Source organism: Salmo salar, chromosome 15 (assembly GCF_965601325.2).
Source record: "Salmo salar chromosome 15, fSalSal1, whole genome shotgun sequence".
Lineage (NCBI taxonomy): Eukaryota > Metazoa > Chordata > Actinopteri > Salmoniformes > Salmonidae > Salmo > Salmo salar.
Genome location: NC_138305.1, coordinates 66,184,690 through 66,204,574, shown reverse-complemented (window position 1 = coordinate 66,204,574; position 19,885 = coordinate 66,184,690). Strand labels below are relative to the sequence as shown.

At 42.2% G+C, this 19,885-nt stretch overlaps 1 protein-coding gene across 1 annotated transcript in view; it reads right to left on the bottom strand.

Annotated features, from left to right (window-relative positions):
* The window catches only part of LOC106571859 (solute carrier family 12 member 5), a 109,327-nt gene that overhangs the window by 26,322 nt on the left and 63,120 nt on the right, over positions 1-19,885 (bottom strand). Inside the window, exons 2-7 of the mRNA XM_014145360.2 lie at positions 11,497-11,600; positions 11,109-11,252; positions 8,472-8,618; positions 3,203-3,257; positions 2,557-2,687; positions 1,678-1,925 (exon numbers count right to left, since the gene is read on the bottom strand). Of these exons, the coding sequence (XP_014000835.1) occupies positions 1,678-1,925; positions 2,557-2,687; positions 3,203-3,257; positions 8,472-8,618; positions 11,109-11,252; positions 11,497-11,600 (829 nt within the window). The remainder of the gene's footprint in view (positions 1-1,677; positions 1,926-2,556; positions 2,688-3,202; positions 3,258-8,471; positions 8,619-11,108; positions 11,253-11,496; positions 11,601-19,885) is intronic.

Here is a 19,885-nt window from a genome sequence, read left to right as displayed (position 1 = left end):
TGTATTATGTAACTATAAATACCTAGGTGTCTGGTTAGACTGTAAACTCACCTTCCAGACTCACATCAAACATCTCCAATCCAAAGTTAAATCTAGACTTGGCTTCCTATTTCGCAACAAAGCATCCTTCACTCATGCTGCCAAACATACCCTCGTAAAACTGACCATCCTACCGATCCTGTTCAAGAATTTACTGTCTTCTGCGCTTGACTCTACCTCTCCTGCTTCCTTGAACTACATCTGACAGTTATGCTATCTCTTCATTCACATTTTAGCGCCCGGCTCTGCAGACGCGCGCAAGGAGTGTGGATGAAATGATTGAATAGCAAGTCAATTTATTTTGGAACGCTCGCACAAGCAACATGTCGTTGAAATCCAAACAAATAAAATGTTATTTGCCTCATGCTTCGTAAACAACAGGTGTAGACTAACAGTGAAATGCTTACTTACGGGCCCTTCCCAACAACACAGAGAGAAAATGTTTAAATAATAGAAAAATAATAACATGAGGAATAAATAGTCAATCACCACCTTCCGGAGACACCTGAAACCCCACCTCTTTAAGGAATACCTAGGATAGGATAAAGTAATCCTTCTAACCCCCCCCTTAAAAGATTTAGATGCACTATTGTAAAGTGGTTGTTCCACTGGATATCATAAGGTGAATGCACCAATTTGTAAGTCGCTCTGGATAAGAGCGTCTGCTAAATGACTTAAATGTAATGTAATGTAAATACACAATGAATAAAGATAACTTGGAAATAAACACACGTTCGAGTAACGAGTGGATGTGCATGGGTACGAGGTGTTTGAGGTAGATATGTACACATAGGTAGGAATAAGGCGACTAGGCAACAGGATAGATGATAAACATTAGTAGCAGCAGCATATGTGATGAGTTAAAAGAGTTAGTGCAAAAAGGGTCAATGCAGATAGTCTGGGTAGCTATAATTTGTTAACGATTTGACAGTCTTATGGCTTGGGGTTGGAAGCTGTTGAGGGTCCTGTTGATTCCGGACTTGGTGCATTGGTACTGCTTGCCGTGCAGTAGCAGAAAGAACAGACTATGACTTGGGTAGCTGGAGACAATTTTTAGGACCTTTCTTTGATGGTGCAGCTGTATAACTTGCTGAATCTTTTCAGTCCTCCTGAAGGGGAAGAGGCTTTGTCGTGCCTTCTTCACGACTGCGTTGGTGTGTGTGGACCTTAGTGATATGGACTCTGAGGGACTTGAAGCTCTCAACATGCTCCACTACAGCCCATCAATGTGGATGGGGGTGTGCTCGGCCCTCCGTTTCCTTTAGTCCACGATCAGCTCCTTTGTCTTGCTGATGTTAATGGTGAGGTTGTTGTCCTGGTACCACACTGCCAGGTCACTAACCTTCTCTGTCTAGGCCGTCTCATCGTCGTTGGCGATCAGCTCAACCACTGTTGTGTCGTCAGCAAACTTAATGATGGTGTTGGAGTCGTGTGCGGCCATGCAGTCGTGAGTGAACAGGGAGTACAGGAGGGGACTTTGCACGCACCCCTGAGGGGCCCCCATGTTGAGGGTCATTGTCTGGTTTGGGTGTAAGTGAGCAACAGCAGGAAAAAGTTTTGGAAGCACCAATGTGTATGGGAGAGCATGTAAAGGACACCAGCATGCACCACCACAAGGCTCAGTCAGGTCAAACTTACGGGAAAACAGGGGGTTCAAAGGCCGTCTTGATGACCCCAGCATAGACAGCCAGGATGGACAGAATGACGCAGGCCAGGAAGACCAGAGCCAGCTTGTTGACATATTTGACCCCCACAAATACCACCGTGGCCATGAAACTGAGCACAATGGTGCCGTATACACGCATGTTGTTCAGCATCGCTGCCTCCATATCAGCCCCCTCCAGACCCTCCATCTTAAAAATGGCTGCCTGGGGGAGGATGTAGATCTGGAGAAGGGAAAGATGGAGGGAGAGAGAGAAAGGGAAGTGGAGGGAAAAGGAGAGAGGAAAAGAAAAGAGAGTAAGAATAGGATGGAGGGAGAGAAAGGGTGTGTTAAAAATGACAGATGGTGGGCCGAGGATGGAGGGAGAGTGGGAGCGAGCGACAGAAAAGGATGAGGAGAAAAAAGGAAGCAGGGAGTGAGTGAGAGGGTGTAGGAATAGAAATCAGACATTATCTCAAACATTGGAGAAATCATATAAATGTAATGGATAATGGATTGCTTTTATATCATGATAATGGCACAGACAAGGCACTAACAAATTAACAGTTTGCTGTGAGTGTGACAGATTGCTGGATTAATCAATTATAATTGAAATGTTATCAGGAATTGTAACAACTTTTCATATTTGTCTAAAATGAAAAGATATAAACTAAATTGATTGTATTTAATGGATATGTTTTGGCATAATCTATTGCACCACAATCTGTAGAAAGAAGAACAAACATCTTCCTCCTGCATTCATCAATGTTGCATGTGGTCTCGCCCCCAAAATAAAACGCCGGACACAAGGCACAGGGGGAAACAAAACAGATAGCAAACAAAACGATAAAATAATAGCAATCATCTTTCCTTACCAGCAGAAGTTCGATGGCTCCAAGGATGTACATTGCACCTGCAAAAGTAGTTCCCAGATAGAAGCAAATTCCGACAGCTCCGCCAAACTCAGGGCCAAGGGAACGGGAGATCATGTAGTAGGAGCCTCCAGCTGAAAGACACAAACACAACCATTGGCATTCCTCTTTGGCTCGATCTCTGCAACATTGTATTCAATGATAAACCCCAGGTCTGCACATAAGTCTAAAGACTTCGGGCTTGAATATGCAGAAGTAGTAGTTTGTCAACAGAAATATAGTGCTGCATGGACATTGCTTAGGCATGTTAGATAGAGCTTATCAGGAAAAAAGCCTTAGCCTTTCTATACAATATCATGACTCTATGGATAGGCACAGAATAGTTTGAGTTTCCAAATAGAAATAGAAAGGTTTCTGTTGTTTCACACTTTCACACTTCAACACTTTCATACTTTGTACAGATGATAGAAGGGGTGCTAGTACAGTGTGGTTCTGATTTAGCCATGCTAGCATTAACTGTCCTATCACAGACCAGAGCAATATCAGATGTGAAAACCTAACCGGTTGGAAAAAAACAACAAGATTGCTATGCGTCACCCAGACCTTCCATTCATGCACGCACCAAGGTGTGCCTGTGATACACACTCACCTGGCACCACTCCATTTGTTGCGATGGCACTCATGGAGATAGCTGTCAGCATGGTCTGAGAGGAGACAGAGGGGAGAGAACACTATTTTAAATGGAGCAGTTACATCTATTTTAGCCCTCAGATGCAGAGTGCTGATTCTTAGTTAAACAGTTAAAGGCAAGGCACCACACCCTAATAGGGTAATTATACCACTTTAATCATATCACAGTCACCTTTAAACCAGTTGAATGTGGACACAAATATAATACTTTTTTGTATTACAATTCTTCTGAAATATTGTATTAAAATATGAAATTACATCTCATGAAATATGCATCTACAGTATTTGCATAGCATGCAAATACATTTTTCTGCACCATGGATGATGTCAGCCTTTTGGTTTAATTTTGTTAAGACACTCCAGGATTTACACATAGGAGGTTGTGGATAATTACATTGTTCATCTTTCTATCTGTATAATACAAAAGAAAGGTATGTAAATTGCACTTTGGGTGCTTTTTTTTTAAAGAAAATGTATTCTAGAATAGAACTTTGACATCATATCAACAATTCCCTAAGTGTAAGTCTGGAGAACATGTCTAATGATAAATACACAACATTTGATGAATGCAGATGGTTCTGAGGCTGAGAAAAATGAGTTGGCATGTGGGAAGAGTCTGCCTTTTGGAAAATGGCAGTTAAAAGATAAGTACACTGAATTTAGACTACCAAATGCCAAACACCTATTTAGACCCAATCACCATCTCTCCAAACGAAGTTACTACATAATGAGTTTGTAACATTCTCTATGAAATGATGTGTGATTCAATGTAGTGAGCTTTGAAATTATGCAAGTATGTCCATTTACAGGTGGTGACACTTCAATACATTTTTATGAGAGTAGTATAAAAAAGTAACAAAAATAAACACTTTCATCAACTTTTTGACATTTTTACTTCTACTTTTTGAAAATACTAATATTAATGGACCAAAATACCCCAAAATCTCAAAATTGTAATTTTAGCCTGTGGTGCCTGACCTTAATAATATATTGTCTGTGATGCTCCATCCTTATGCCAAAGTTCCGTATGAATATGAACTTTGGGAGGATGGTTCCAAACAGTTTCTTAGCTATTTGGCTGATGATCGATCATGACAACATACACAATGCAACCTTGATCTAAAATGACGCCTCATCAATCTCATCAACATCCTTGATGAAAAAAAAATATAGAGATCACAGCAATCAATAGTTTCAGTATTTATATCTAAGGTGAATAATCTGCAGACTTGACATAAAAGTTTCCCTTAACCACAGATCTAGGATCAGATGACACTACCTCCAAATAACCATACCCGTTCGATGGGTGAAAAAATAGCTGACTCTGGATCAGTGGTTTATGTATACCCAATCTGTGTTGCTTATTTAATCTGCCCTTTCTGCTGGGTCCCAAAGCCCCAGTGGAGAAAAGGGCATCAGCTAAATAAAGGATTAATAATTAATATGTTTGAGCAGGCAGACCAACCATCTCCGCTAAAGCTCAGTGCAGGTAGGGCATTTCACAAAACCACAAGGCAGAATGACAATGAGGAGAGAGAGAGGGGGAGAGGCAGGAAGACAGAGAGGGCAGGAAGGGAGGTGAGAATGGAGAGTGGAGAGAGAATGAAAGGGACAGATAGGGAGAGAGGTGGGAAAAGGAGGGAGAATTAGGCTCGTAAGAATGGAATCATGAGAGATAGAGAATGAGAGGAGTAGAAGGGTGCCTGTGAGAGGGGAAAGGTGACAGTAAATAAAGAAGACAGAAGAGAGAGAAAGTTGTGTCAGGAAGAGGGCAAGAAGGACAGAGTAAAAAAAAAGGAGGTAGAGCATGAGGGATGGTATTAGAGAGAGGCAATCATTAAGAGAGGGGGGGGGGGGGGGGGGTAGTTAGCCAAAGAAAGATAGCGCTAGTCATGGGGAGAGAAAGAGATGGCTAGATAGAGACAAATACTGAACAGATCAGGGAAGAGTCGAACGGAGAGAGAACAAGATATCAGGAGGAAGGGAAAGAGATGGATACAGAGAGACACTGAAGAAAACAGATCTCAGGACAGAGGGAGAGAGAAGAAGTCACGGAGAGACAAAAATAGTGTGACATAACAAACGCGATAGAGAGAGAGATGACTGAGCTCAATCAAAAACTCAGTGCCTCTTTGCTTGACATCATGGGAAAATCAAGAGAAATCAGCCAAGACCTCAGAAGAAAACCTTCTCAAGTCTGGTTCATCCTTGGGAGCAATTTCCAAATGCCTGAAGGTACCACGTTCATCTGTACAAACAACAGTACGCAAGTATAAACACCTTGGGACCACTCAGCCATCATACCGCTCAGGAAGGAGACGCGTTCTGTCTCCTAGAGATGAACGTACTTTGTTGCGAAAAGTGCAAATCAATCCCAGAACAACAGCAAAGGACATTGTGAAGATGCTGGAGGAAACAGGTACAAAAGTATATCTATATCCACAGTAAAACAAGTCCTATATCGACATAACCTGAAAGGCCGCTCAGCAAGGAAGAAGCCACTGCTCCAAAACTGCCATAAAAAAGCCAGACTACGGATTGCAACTGCACATGGGGACAAAGATCGTACTTTTTGGAGAAATGTCCTCTGGTCTGATGAAACAAAGATAGAACTGTTTGGCCATAATGACCATCGTTATGTTTGGAGGAAAAAAGGGGAGGCTTGCAAGCCAAAGAACATCATCCCAACCGTGAAGCATGGGGGTGGTAGCATCATGTTGTGATCATACTTTTCTGCAGGAGGGACTGGTGCACTTCACAAAATAGATTACATCACGAGGAAAGAAAATGATGTGGATATATTGAAGCAATATCTCAAGACATCAGTCAGGAAGTTAAAGCTTGTTCGCAAATGAGTCAACAATTTAAAGGCAATTCTACCAAATACTAATTGAGTGTATGTCGACTTCTGACCCACTGGGAATATGATGAAAAAAATAAAAGGTGATATAAATCATTCTCTCCACTATTATTCTGACATTTCACATTCTTAAAATAAAGTGGTGATCCTAACTGGCCTAAGACAGGGAATATTTACTAGGAATAAATGTCAGGAATTGTGAAAAACTGAGTTGAAATGTATTTGGCTAAGGTGTATGTAAACTTCCAACTTTAACTGTATATACACATACATACACGTACATATATACACATACACACTATTTTTAGAATATACCTTTATTATTCCCCGCAAACCCTACCACCCCTCCCCCAATCGGAGTAAACTAAATAACAATAACACTTAGGCTTCTACCTTCAGTTTATACATACTATACACATTTTACAGACACAATCTATTTTACAATAATTATATTTTGTTTGTTGTTAGTCCTGTCCTTCCTCTATTTCTGATGTCCATCCAGTTGATTTCTATTTGTAACTGTGCTATTTCACAAAAGTTCTGAACATATACACATTTTACAGACCCAGTATTTTTTACATTTGTTATCTTGTTGTTATTAGTCTCACCCTTCAGCTCCTTTCAACCACTCCCATCTATTGCTTAACACCGTCCATTTTGGATTTCTATTTGCCATATATTTTTAAACTGTGCTGTGATGCTTCACAAAAGTACTGAACCTTTCTAATAGTTTCTACAGATTGTAAATGAAAGATAAACAAGAATTTTGTATAACGATTTAAATGGAAAAAGTTTTGAATCCGGTGTCGTTTTGTGTGTCAATTCATAAACCATGTGCCAAGGAATCAGTACATCTCTTCCCAAATATTTTGCAATTTAGATGGCATCTCTGTCAATTTTTTGGTCCTTAAATGAAACTGGTATATATTTTTATTTATCACAAATTTCTTTAACCATTTTTGGTCTTTAATGCAGGGACTACAGAAGTTCCTTACTTTTTCCCCCTTCCACTTGCCTCTTCCATTTTTGTGGTAATGCTGCAATTAGTTGGTTGTAATTTTGGGTAACAACAATTTAGAGGGTATGACATTTTGATCTATTCTGCTATTTAAGTCATGCTCTTTGGCACAGAACTGAGATCAAGTGACCCCTTATTAAGTGAGGATAAATGATATGTGTAAATTGATGGTGATGTGAACTGATCACCATGTACAAAGCATAACAAGACACGAAATACATGAAGTGGCAAATCAGTGTTGGGTTGGGAAACACACACATCTCTTATAATAAGATAGCTCAGGCACTTCTCCCATCCTGCTGTCTTTTCTATCTAACACATCTGATGGATCTCAACATACATTTCCACAGACTGCAGAACAAAGAGCAGGCTTTACACACAGCTACACACAGCTACACACACAGCCCTCTACTATCCCTGGGGTGGGACTGGAACAGAGGTCCAACTGGTCACCACCTTTATGTATTGCCCCAAGAAGCAGTTCTTTATAGTCCTGAGCTCACTGCTGAATCAGAGTTGTTGGGGTTTGATGTTGTCTTTGATCAGTTCGGGACAGGCTATATCTGCCTTCAGGGTCAGTGCTGCAGCTGACATTCTAATCGGCAGTCATTGAGCTGATAGCAGCTCAGAGCGCTAGCTAGCCTTCATTTGTCACTGGATCAGTGACAGACGTGGGTAAGGGCAGTCATCTAGTGTTTGGGGATTGGCTCATGGGGAAGATAGCTCTCAAGGCTAGTACTAAGTACTAAGGCTATAGCTTTCAGTCTCTTGGGGCGCAAACCAAAAGGAACACTGTTTGGATAAATGCATTCTAAATGCATTATGAAATTTAAGTTACAGTTCTTATGGGTTAAATAATTATTTTCAGTAGAAAATGATGAAATTACTGTGAACCGAAATGTGATGGAATCTGAAAATATACTTGGGTATACAACACTTAAAAAAAGAAGCTATTTATGTAAGTAAGTTAAGGGATGAATAGTAAATGTATTCTGTAAAGCTTTCAGGGCTACCTCAGGTCAAAATAGGATTAAACTAGGATTTACTCAACTAGGAGAGCTTTGGGACATCAAACATAATTCAAATGGAAGTGGAGTTGAGTATATCCTTATCAGTGCTGCGAACGTGCCTCTCTTTCTGCTCTGGCTGGCACAGTGCCCATTCTAACAATGATGGAGAGAGGATAGAGGACAGGGGAGAGGCAAAGTGGATGGAAGGGCGAAAGAGAAAAAGAGCTTTCACAGGGAAAGGGAAACAAGGAAAGAGAGAGAGAGTTTGAGGGGAAGAAAAAAGAAGGAGGAGAACAGGAGAGAGAGAGTGAAAAGAATATGGTCCAGAGCTGTGACTCACCGTGGAGCAGCACATGAAGACGATGATGAAGGAGCCAAAGACCCCTCCGATGCCCACCATCCAGGTCATCCGCAGGAACAAGATCACACCAAAGATATTCTGGATGCAGGGCAGGTACACCCCCATCAGAGTGCCCAGCGATGGTGCCTGGAGAACAAACACAAATCAATACTGATTAAATATGAAAATGTTTAACTGTGGTATGGCAGTACAAACTTTATACAAGTACAGTAATGTACCCCACACCCTTAGTGAAACAAAACAAATTCCTCTAGTGACCGGCTCCGGCATCTGGGTTGAGTGGATACAGTACCGATTCATACTGCACTCATCATACTCATATACTCATCATACTCATTCGAAACTCACAAGCCCTCCTCTATCCCATCACAAAAAGACAGTAATCATATGAAGAGAGAATGACAAGCTCTTTGTTCAGTCAAAATGGGGACATTTCCTCCCACATTAACCTATTTCAATGGCAGCAGAAAGATAACACTTTCTCCTCCTTCTCCTCGTTATTTTGGGCAGGAGATACGTTTGTGGCGCTCCATGATTGAAGGCTTTTTTGCTTCTGAGGCATAAAGCTGAAATTCAGGCAACAGAGATTCCTCGGTGTCTCACTACATGGAGTTAAAATAATCCAGATGTGTGATATCATATTAGTGGACACTTACTTTCAATCTTCTATTCACGCAAGTGGAGGTGGCTCTAGGATACTGGCTGAGGTTGTACAAATCCTCTATCTCTGTCAGCTCATTTAGGTAATGACTAGCAATTGTTCTGTTACCAGGGAGAAGGACCATCTAATTATTTTCTTAATGTGGGCCTGTCTGTCTAGATATGTATAGAGGAGAACATGTACTTCTCAAACTCTTCAATTGATTAGACATGGCTTTCAGCTATTGAGTTATATGGGATTGGATCTCCCATAGGACATCACTTAGTCGACATTTTACTGACCTTGTAACATTTTTGTTTTTAATTGAAGCAATTTTATTAAAAATAAAAAACAGAAATATCACATTTACATAAGCATTCAGACCCTTTACTCAGTACTTTGTTGAAGCACCTTTGGCAGTGATTACAGTCTCAAGTGTTTTTGGGTAGGATGCTACAAGCTTGGCACACCTGTATTTTGGGAGTTTCTCTCATTCTTCTCTACAGATCCTCTCAAGCTCAGGTTGGATGGGGAGCAACGCTGCACAGCTATTTTCAGGTCTCTCCAGAGATGTTCGATTGGGTTCAAGTCCGGGCTCTGGCTGGGCCACTCAAGGGCATTCAGAGACTTGTCCCGAAGCCACTCTTGCATTGTCTTGGCTGTGTGCTCAGGGTCATTGTCCTGTTGGAAGGTGAACCTTTGCCCTAGTCTGAGGTCCTGAGTGCTCTGGAGCAGGTTTTCATCAAGGATCTCTCTGTACTTTGCTCCGTTCATCTTTCCCTTGATCCTGACTAGTCACCCAGTCCCTGCCACTGAAAAACATCCCCACCATATGATACTGCCACCACAATGTTTCCCCATAGGGATGGTGCCAGATTTCCTCCAGACGTGACGCTTGGCATTCAGGCCAAAGAGTTCAATCTTGTTTTCATCAGACCAGAGAATCTTGTTTCTTATGGTCTGAGAGTCCTTTAGGTGCCATTTGGAAAACTCCAAGCAGGCTGTCATGTGCCTTTTACTGAGGGGTGGCAGTCCTAGTGCTTGATGGTTTTAGCGACTGCAATTGAAGAAACTTTCAAAGTTCTTGAAATTTTCCGTATTGACTTACCTTCATGTCTTAAAGTAATGATGGACTGTTGTTTCTCTTTGCTTATTTGAGCTGTTCTTTCCATAATATGGACTTGGTCTTTTACCAAATAGGGCTTTCTTCTGTATACCACCCCTACCTGGTCATAACACAACTGATTGGCTCATACACATTAAGAAGGAAATAAATTCCACAAATTAACTTTTAACAAGGCACACCTGTTAATTGAAATGCATTCCAGGAGACTACCTCATGAAGCTGGTTGAGAGAATGCCAAGAGTGTACAAAGCTGTTATCCGTGCCAGGGGTGTCTACTTTGAAGAATCTCAAATATAAAATAAAACATAATATAACACTTTTTTGGTTACTACATGATTCCATATGTGTTATTTCATAATACCGCATCCTAATATTCTCTCATAATACCAGCCTCTTGTGGCCTCTTGGCTGGAGGGAGCTGTCAAATTAGGATGTGGATTACAAGAAAAGGAGTGGAAGTGAATGATACAGTAACCTGACTCAGACCAGTGTAACAAGACAGGCCTAGAGAGTAGCTTCTTGTATCAGGATTATGCTCCACTGCACACATGCTGGGTAACAGGGGTAATGTGGATCCTGCTCAGGTCCTATAAATTACCAAACTGATGTGTAACGTCAGGGAAGGAAAAGGGCAGCACGCACAGCCATCAATGACATCCTGTCCAGGCCTAAACATGGCTGACAGCGTCATCAGTAACCCTCCTGTCCGTTCTTAATCAGCTTAATCCTCCACCTTGTCAGGTGGACAATGGTGGCCTGGAAGGGACATACTCTGCCGCATCAGATCAATTCAAACTCCAGCTAATGTTTATGTTTAGGACCAGACTTTAGTTTAGATTAGATGAAGTACCTTGACAGCAGGTTTTTTTTTGGATGGAGCCGCCCCCTCCTCGTTCTCGGCCTCCTCGTGCTCTTTGCTGCCCTGAGGCAGGTTGGAGTAGTTGGCCAGACTGCTGAGTATGGACGACACCATGGGACTGTTGTCCATCTCCTCCTACAGTACACAGGGACAGGTGGACAGACATCATATCAGCCCTCATTTTACAGTCCTCTAAGCTGTATTGACAACTGAGAAACCAGTACTTATTTCAAAGAATTCAAACCACCTGGTGCCTGAGCAAGCAAGGCTTCGTATATACTGTAGGTGGTTGTTCCAAACGAATGGAACAAAGTCATTACAGTATTTAATTATTGTGTAATTATAGGTAAGCAGTGTTAGGGAGCCCTGTGTTACAGACCTCAAACAGGGCCATATTCTTGCCATTGTACTGCTGGCTCTTCTCCACGTCGCTGGCACTGCTGCTGTTGATGAAGGGACTGCTCTCCTTGGGGTTCCCATCACCTGCAACAAACAGACAGCACAACAACAGTTAACAGAGAAACACACATTATACAAAATAGAATCATTAAAGGAGAGATGTTGATTAAAATGGGGGCGAGGGGTTTTAGATTTGTTCTTTCTATGAATATAAATGTTTGCAAAACACAGACATTAGCCACACTGAAAATGTACTTTCTCATTTACTTTCAAAATGAGAGAGACAGTTTGTTTTAACAGGAGGAGAGAAATGATTGGATTTCGATGAGTATGAATGTGTTGTTTGTAAATAAATGATGTTAGCTTGGAGAAATGATTCATTGTACAGGATTTAATTACGTTAGTACTCATAGTTGCTAGAGCCAGGAAAAACGCTCTGTTTAGGTGGACCTATACAGGCTTTGTGTGGAGAGGGTCTGTGCTGGCAATGACAAATGGAACCAAATATTCAAAATTGTGTGTATTCTTTATCTTGATAAATATGTATCATATCACACAGAGAACCTCATAGAAATTAAAACAAATCAGTGTGATTTCGATATTAGGAGGTGTTATTTCACTTTAGGGGAATACAGAGGGGCAGTAGACATGCATGCATGCAGGCAAGCAGGAATGCTGACGGACGCACACATACACCTTAGACAACACACCTAACAGAATAGTTAACTGTCTCTTGGCCTTGCTCTGTATTCATCCTCTGTGGGTCCTACAGTCAGCAACCCCTATCACTTTCTGACACACAGAGAGGCCCAGTCCTCCAATCAATACTTTTTGGATTACATGCCCTGTCCCCCCTCCAGCCTGGCCCGGCGCTCTGATTGTGTCCCCTGCATGGCCCTGTCTGCTGCCTGCCACAGACTCTGTGCGCAGGGCTTATTAATAGAATGTATGGAGGGCGGTAGGGAGCGGTGGCCGAGATGGGCACTGGCTGCATCTCTTCCCCGCCACTCCACGCCAGTCCCAGAGGAGACCCTTCTCAGACGGCAGGAGAGGAATACTAAAGAGCCACTGCAGTGCATTAGCACCAGGCAGCCAGGTAGCACAGAACAACCAACCACACCAACCAAAACTTAAACACGCAGCACATCACTGCACAGTCAACCCAGCACATCACTGCACAGCAAAACTGAGAGTCTACACACTCTTAGAAAAAAGGGTTCCATAAGGATTCTTCGGCTGACCCTTTTTCATTCCAGGTAGAACTCTTTTGGGTTCTATGTAGAACCCTCTGTGGAAAGGGTTTTACATGGATCCTAAAAAGGTTATACCTGGTACCAGATCAAACTCTTGGAAGGCAATCTCTAACAAAGCATTTGCAGCACACTATGATCTTGCATGTTAGAACCCCTATACTGTATGGGTCTGGATAGCACCATGCTACTGGAGCTATAACATGTCAGCTTAATATGCCGTATACAAACCTGAACATCCTCCTCATCTCATTCCTGAGAGATGCCCACTAGGGAGCAGATGGAGTGGCTCATATCATTAACAATAGCCCGGCTCTTTTAATCAACAGGCATGGCCTCGCAATGTGCACAGCAGTGTATTCTGCTTTATACGTTTCTATGGCCCTATCCAAGTGCATGTGCTTCAACGTTGAGTTAGTCCTTATCTGCATGCTTTATAGAAATGGGCCATGAAATGGGCTTACTTTTCTCACAAGGTCTCAAAGCGCTTTTAAGATGTATTTCAGCTATCTGCATGCTCTGTTTGGATTTCAAATTGCTCACTGAACATATTCTTACTGTAGTAATTGATTATTCATTATAATTATTGTAAACTAAATAGATTGTTATCGAGTTGAGAAATCGAGAACAAGAGAGAATCTTGTAAGGGAGCGTCTGCATGCCTGTGCCATCTGTGAGTGTGTTTTGTGTTTGTGTGTGTGCGGTAGATCGATTTGACCTCCGTTAGATTTACATACAGCTCTCTTCGCCCTTTACCTGCCATATTGATCGTGCCAGGTAAGGACGTCCACATACTTTAGTTGTGAACTGATTCTCCCGCTCAGCTATCCTGCACATCTTAACTGCTTTGGTCCTGCATACCTCACTCTCTACCTCCACAGTGATACCAGTTGGAGGGAAATAGGTAGAACATTGAGAGGGACAAAGTGAAAATACAGATCTAAGCCTAGATTCAATCATGTCACGCGTTAACCAGTGGTAGCTGGACCCGCACAGCTGGTGTTTTGCATTAAGAGCTGTCAAATCAGAGTGGCTGCTCGTGTGGTCATTGTCACGAAGCCACACGCATCCCATTTGCATTAGAAGAAGTTCAGAACGAGAAAGTGTAGACTATATAGAAGTAATGGCACTGACATTTAAAATCTTTCAACAAAATAATAGTGATTAATATCAGCCTAATCGAGGTGTAGATTACAACACACATTCCAGTGTTCCAATTTGTAACAAGGCTGCATGGGATTATTACTAATCCAACTCGGCACATCCAATGGCAATATCCGCAATAGGTATAATGCCAGGAGCCGCTTGCTGATTTGACAGCTCCAACGCAGTTATACCTGCAACACGCCTAAATAAAAACAATGAAACTTCTATGTAGTTGTCGGTTATTGCAGGTTAAGGCAGAACTGATTGAATTTCTGGACATGTGGAGAAGGGGGCCATTTAGTGAGGGTAGGTGGTGGTATGTGTCAGTGTGTGTGTGTGTGTGTGTGTGTGTGTATGTGTGTGTCTGTGTGTGGGTGATTGTGTGACTATGCTCTATATACATTCTCTTTAATTAAGACCACAGTAAGTGCGCTCATGATAAAGGTCGCCTCATACAGCGTGCCCACTGAGTCCTTGGTGCCACAGAAAAGGTTGCTTAATGCCTCAGGATAAGGCTCCATGTTATTTAGACCACTCTCCTTTCCTCTGCCTCTACAGGTCCCTCACTGTAAAAATATTTTAAAAAGTTGATTCAACGTACAATGTAACTCTTTATGACAAAACTTTACATATATCCTAAGGCCTTTCTTTGAGGGCCTAGTTACACCCTAACGCAGTGATCTGAAATTCTGGTTTTCAGGCCACGGCAAGCCTGCAAGTCACATTATGCTGGCTTGCAAAGGGCAGTGTAATTCCTATTGGAATCCAGCCAGAGTGAGGATATCCAACAACTGGAACTTTTAATCACCCGCAACCTACATTGAGAATAACTGCCAGAGTAGGGAAGATTGATTATTGAGAGTACTTAAATCCTATAAACTTGAACAGCCATTTCAGTCACGGGTGCAAAAGACCAACTACTAACAGATTGGATTAGTTCAGAAAGATGTATGTTATTTATGTTTCTGTAGCCTTAAATTAATCAACCAATCAATGTACTGTAATTGCAAAAACACAGTTACTGAAACAAATATTTTTGAAAATTCTGAAAAAAAAGCTTGCTGGGAAATATGATATTGAATGGTTTTGAGCAAACACGTTTGTGTTTTTACTCAAGAAGCTTGTTCATATTCAGCTCATTTCGATCAGAGTTTGTTGATTCAACATACAATTGTAAGGCAACAAGCTACAATAGGATTGTGAGTTAGCTCAACATTTGTGCAAATAGCTAAACCAGCATACAGTGTTGCCTTCCAAAGGCAAACATGAATTTGTAATTCAACACAACACATTTTTATACATTCAGCTCACTGTGTGCAAAGTTTGTTTAGCTCAATTTGTTGTCTTTCTGAAGTCCACCCAACTCACAGAATAACTATGATTAAGTAATTGGTTAAGTTGCTATTTTTACAGTGCTGCGATGTACTGCCTAGAAGGCCAGCATCCCGGAGTCGCCTCTTCACTGTTGACGTTGAGACCGGTGTTTTGCGGGTACTATTTAATCAAGCTGCCAGTTGAGGACTTGTGAGGCATCTGTTTCTCAAACTAGACACTCTAATGCACTTGTCCTCTTGCTCAGTTGTGCACCGGGGCCTCCCACTCCTCTTTCTATTCTGGTAAGAGCCAGTTTTCGCAGTTCTGTGAAGGGAGTAGTACACAGCGCTATACGAGAACTTCTGTTTCTTGGCAATTTCTCGCATGGAATAGCATTCATTTCTCAGAACAAGAATAGACTGATAAGTTCCAGAAGAAAGGTCTTTGTTTCTAGTCCTTTTGAGCCTGTAATCGAACGCAAAAATGCTGATGCTCCAGATACTCAACTACACTGCTCAAAAAAATAAAGGGAACACTTAAACAACACAATGTAACTCCAAGTCAATCACACTTCTGTGAAATCAAACTGTCCACTTAGGAAGCAACACTGATTGACAATACATTTCACATGCTGTTGTGCAAATGGAATAGACAACAGGTGGAAATTATTGGCAATTAGCAAGACACCCCCAATAAAGGAGTGGTTCTGCAGGTGGGGACCACAGACCACTTCTCAGTTCCTATGCTTCCTGGCTGATGTTTTGGTCACTTTTGAATGCTGGCGGTGCTTTCACTCTAGTGGTAGCATGAGACGGAGTCTACAACCCACACAAGTGGCTCAGGTAGTGCAGCTCATCCAGGATGGCACATCAATGCGAGCTGCGGCAAGAAGGTTTGCTGTGTCTGTCAGCGTAGTGTCCAGAGCATGGAGGCGCTACCAGGAGACAGGCCAGTACATCAGGAGACGTGGAGGAGGCCGTAGGAGGGCAACAACCCAGCAGCAGGACCGCTACCTCCGCCTTTGTGCAAGGAGGAGCAGGAGAAGCACTGCCAGAGCCCTGCAAAATGACCTCCAGCAGGCCACAAATGTGCATGTGTCTGCTCAAACGGTCAGAAACAGACTCCATGAGGGTGGTATGAGGGCCCGACGTCCACAGATGGGGGTTGTGCTTACAGCCCAACACCGTGCAGGACGTTTGGCATTTGCCAGAGAACACCAAGATTGGCAAATTCGCCACTGGCGCCCTGTGCTCTTCACAGATGAAAGCAGGTTCACACTGAGCACGTGACAGACGTGAGTCTGGAGACGCCGTGGAGAATGTTCTGCTGCCTGCAACATCCTCCAGCATGACCGGTTTGGCGGTGGGTCAGTCATGGTGTGGGGTGGCATTTCTTTGGGGGGCCGCACAGCCCTCCATGTGCTCGCCAGAGGTAGCCTGACTGCCATTAGGTACCGAGATGAGATCCTCAGACCCCTTGTGAGACCATATGCTGGTGCGGTTGGCCCTGGGTTCCTCCTAATGCAAGACAATGCTAGACCTCATGTGGCTGGAGTGTGTCAGCAGTTCCTGCAAGAGGAAGGCATGGATGCTATGGACTGGCCCAGACCTGAATCCAATTGAACACATCTGGGACATCATGTCTCGCTCCATCCACCAACGCCACGTTGCACCACAGACTGTCCAGGGGTTGGCGGATGCTTTAGTCCAGGTCTGGGAGGAGATCCCTCAGGAGACCATCCGCCACCTCATCAGGAGCATGCCCAGGCGTTGTAGGGAGGTCATACAGGCACATGGAGGCCACACACACTACTGAGTCTCATTTTGACTTGTTTTAAGGACATTACATCAAAGTTGGATCAGCCTGTAGTGTGGTTTTCCACTTTAATTTTGAGTGTGACTCCAAATCCAGACCTCCATGGGTTGATAAATTGGATTTCCATTGATTATTTTTGTGTGATTTATTTGTCAGCACATTCAACTATGTAAAGAAAAAAGTATTTAATAAGATTATTTCTTTCATTCAGATCTAGGATGTGTTGTTTAAGTGTTCACTTTATTTTTTTGAGCAGTATAGTTGAAAGGACAGTTTTATTGCTTCTTTAATCAGAACAACAGTTTTCAAAGTGCTAACATAACTGCAAAAGGGTTTTCTAATGATCAATTAGCCTTTTAAAATGATAAACTTGGGTTAGCTAACACAACGTGCCATTGGAACACAGGAGTGATGGTTGCTGATAATGGGCCTCTGTACGCCTATGTAGATATTCCGTTTCCAGCTACAATTGTAATTTACAACATTAACAATGTCTACGTTGTATTTCTGATCAATTTGATGTTATTTTCTTAGCAACCCCAAACTTTTGAACGGTAGTATATGTGTGGCTGTGGGTCCTCAACTAGCTTGCTGACACTATCCAATCCTCTCTCCCAAGCAGATCAGTGACGTTCAAGGCATTAACTATGCACACACAAACTGACTGAAATAACATAAACAGGAAATCCATGACTTTCATCATCAGCTTGAGCCATAGGTCTGACATGAATATAATGCAAAACATCAACACTGATTGTGTAATCTGTGTAATGTCTCCGGTGCAGATAATCAAACCACTATATAGACAAGCAGAAAACCACACACAGGCCTTAATCCCTGTGGCGTTTTAAAACACTGATACACTACAGTACCTGAGTGGATGAGCCAAAACACTTGGGGAGAGTGCCAGGCGATTGAAGAGACAAAGCCCTTTAATTGATTGGATGGAGAGAGAAGAGAGGTGGCTAGGGGATAGAGCTGTGATAGGGCTGGGAAACCTGCTGTAAATCATCTGTCTCTCTCATAAGTTCCACTGGTGGTCTCTGTGGGGAGATACGTTAACTCCTCAGCTAACTAAAAGACCAGCCATTCACATTACAACACTCTTAGTTAAATTAGCTACATAAGGAATTTACTTGAACTGTATAGCTAGAACAGAACCATAGACCTAGAATGGGGGCATTACAAATCCTGCTCAGTACCAGTCGGCTTCCTTCTTTCTTTACATGCAAAGCCTGCCTCACTGTTTAACAGTCAAACCTGTGCTCAACACTGACGTGATCAGGCAGCTGCAAAATCACTATTCATGTGCAGCAGAAGTGGAGCATCTTTTCTTCAGCTTTTTCTCAGATATTATGATGAGCTGAATGAATGACCCATAGAGGTTAAGTGTTTCTCATCCATATTCATGAGCTACAGTTGGGCTGGGTTAAGGCAGGGTGCTGTATGCATTCTGAAACAGTTTGGACTGAGAGACACCACAATTTTATAAGCGTTATTGGAACAGTAACATGCTGTACCCTTTCCTGTGGGCTAAGTTAGCGCCCTTAGCAGGGACATTCAGAGACAATGTGCACTTCCTCTTCAGAGCCTGACACTTCCTCTAATTTTCTCATAATATGAGCCAAGACAAGCATTTCTGATGATGAACATGTAGAGGTAGCTATAGGCTGGTCATAATAGCTCATAGTCAGTCAGTTGTGTTTTTTGTATCGGGGGCTCCAGTGGTATTATACTCTAATCTTAAAAGCAAGGACAAAAAGACAAATAGCAGCCAAATTGTTCTCACACAGCACAGTAATCCTTTGAAACTTGGAACATTACCCTAAAGACTCATTGGCTGTCAAATTTGATTGGCAAACATTTAATGTTATGTAGTTTGAGCTTGTACAGAGGATTACAGCATTTAGCTCCATTGTTGAGCCTATCCATACCTGAACTCAATGGTCCCTCATCTCAGTGCTATACCTGAATGTAAAGCAGTGCTCTCTTTTACATCGATGTAATGAGACCAAAAACATGTCCCAAAATCACTGCTTTTATGCAGATGTCAATATTCGAATGAACATATCACTTTACATCATGTGGAATTGTATTCTGAGCTTTTTATTTCCTTCGTAAAATAACACCAATGGCCAACCACCTGAATATACAATAATCCACAGCAGTTTTCAAATCTGCACATAAGCCCATGTTTTTTGCTTTTGGTTTAGAATGTAATCTGCTTAGATTTTTTTGTACTTTTTCCAGGTTTTCTAAAACTTGTTTATTTGTGTGCATGTATGTGTATGTGTTTGGATATTTTTCATCTTCTCTGGTGCATTACTTTCCCTCTACACTTTGAGCAGTGCACTTTGAGTCCCAGTCACCCAACATCAGAGCCATGTATCTGAAATGTCTAATCTTTGGTAGGATGGTAGAGGCATGAAGATTACCCAACACTGAGGTCAAGCAGGCCAACACCCAAATGCTGGCTGCTGATTTAACTTCACTAGGGTAGGGGGCAGCATTCAGAATTTTGGATGAAAAGCGTGCCCAAATTAAACTGCCTGCTACTCAGGCCCAGAAGCTAGGATATGCATATAATTGGTAGATTTGCATAGAAAACACTCCAAAGTTTCCGAAACTGTTAAAATAATGTCTGTGAGTATAACAGAACTGAAATGGCAGGTGAAAACCTGAGGAAAGTCCATCCAGGAAGTACTATTATTTTGAAAGGCTGTTTTTCCATTGAAAGCCTATCCACCATACAAAGACTTAGGACCCAGTTCACGATCTCTATGGCTTCTTCTACATGTGACCAGTCTTTAGGCATTGTTTCAGGCTTTTACTCTGAAAAATGAG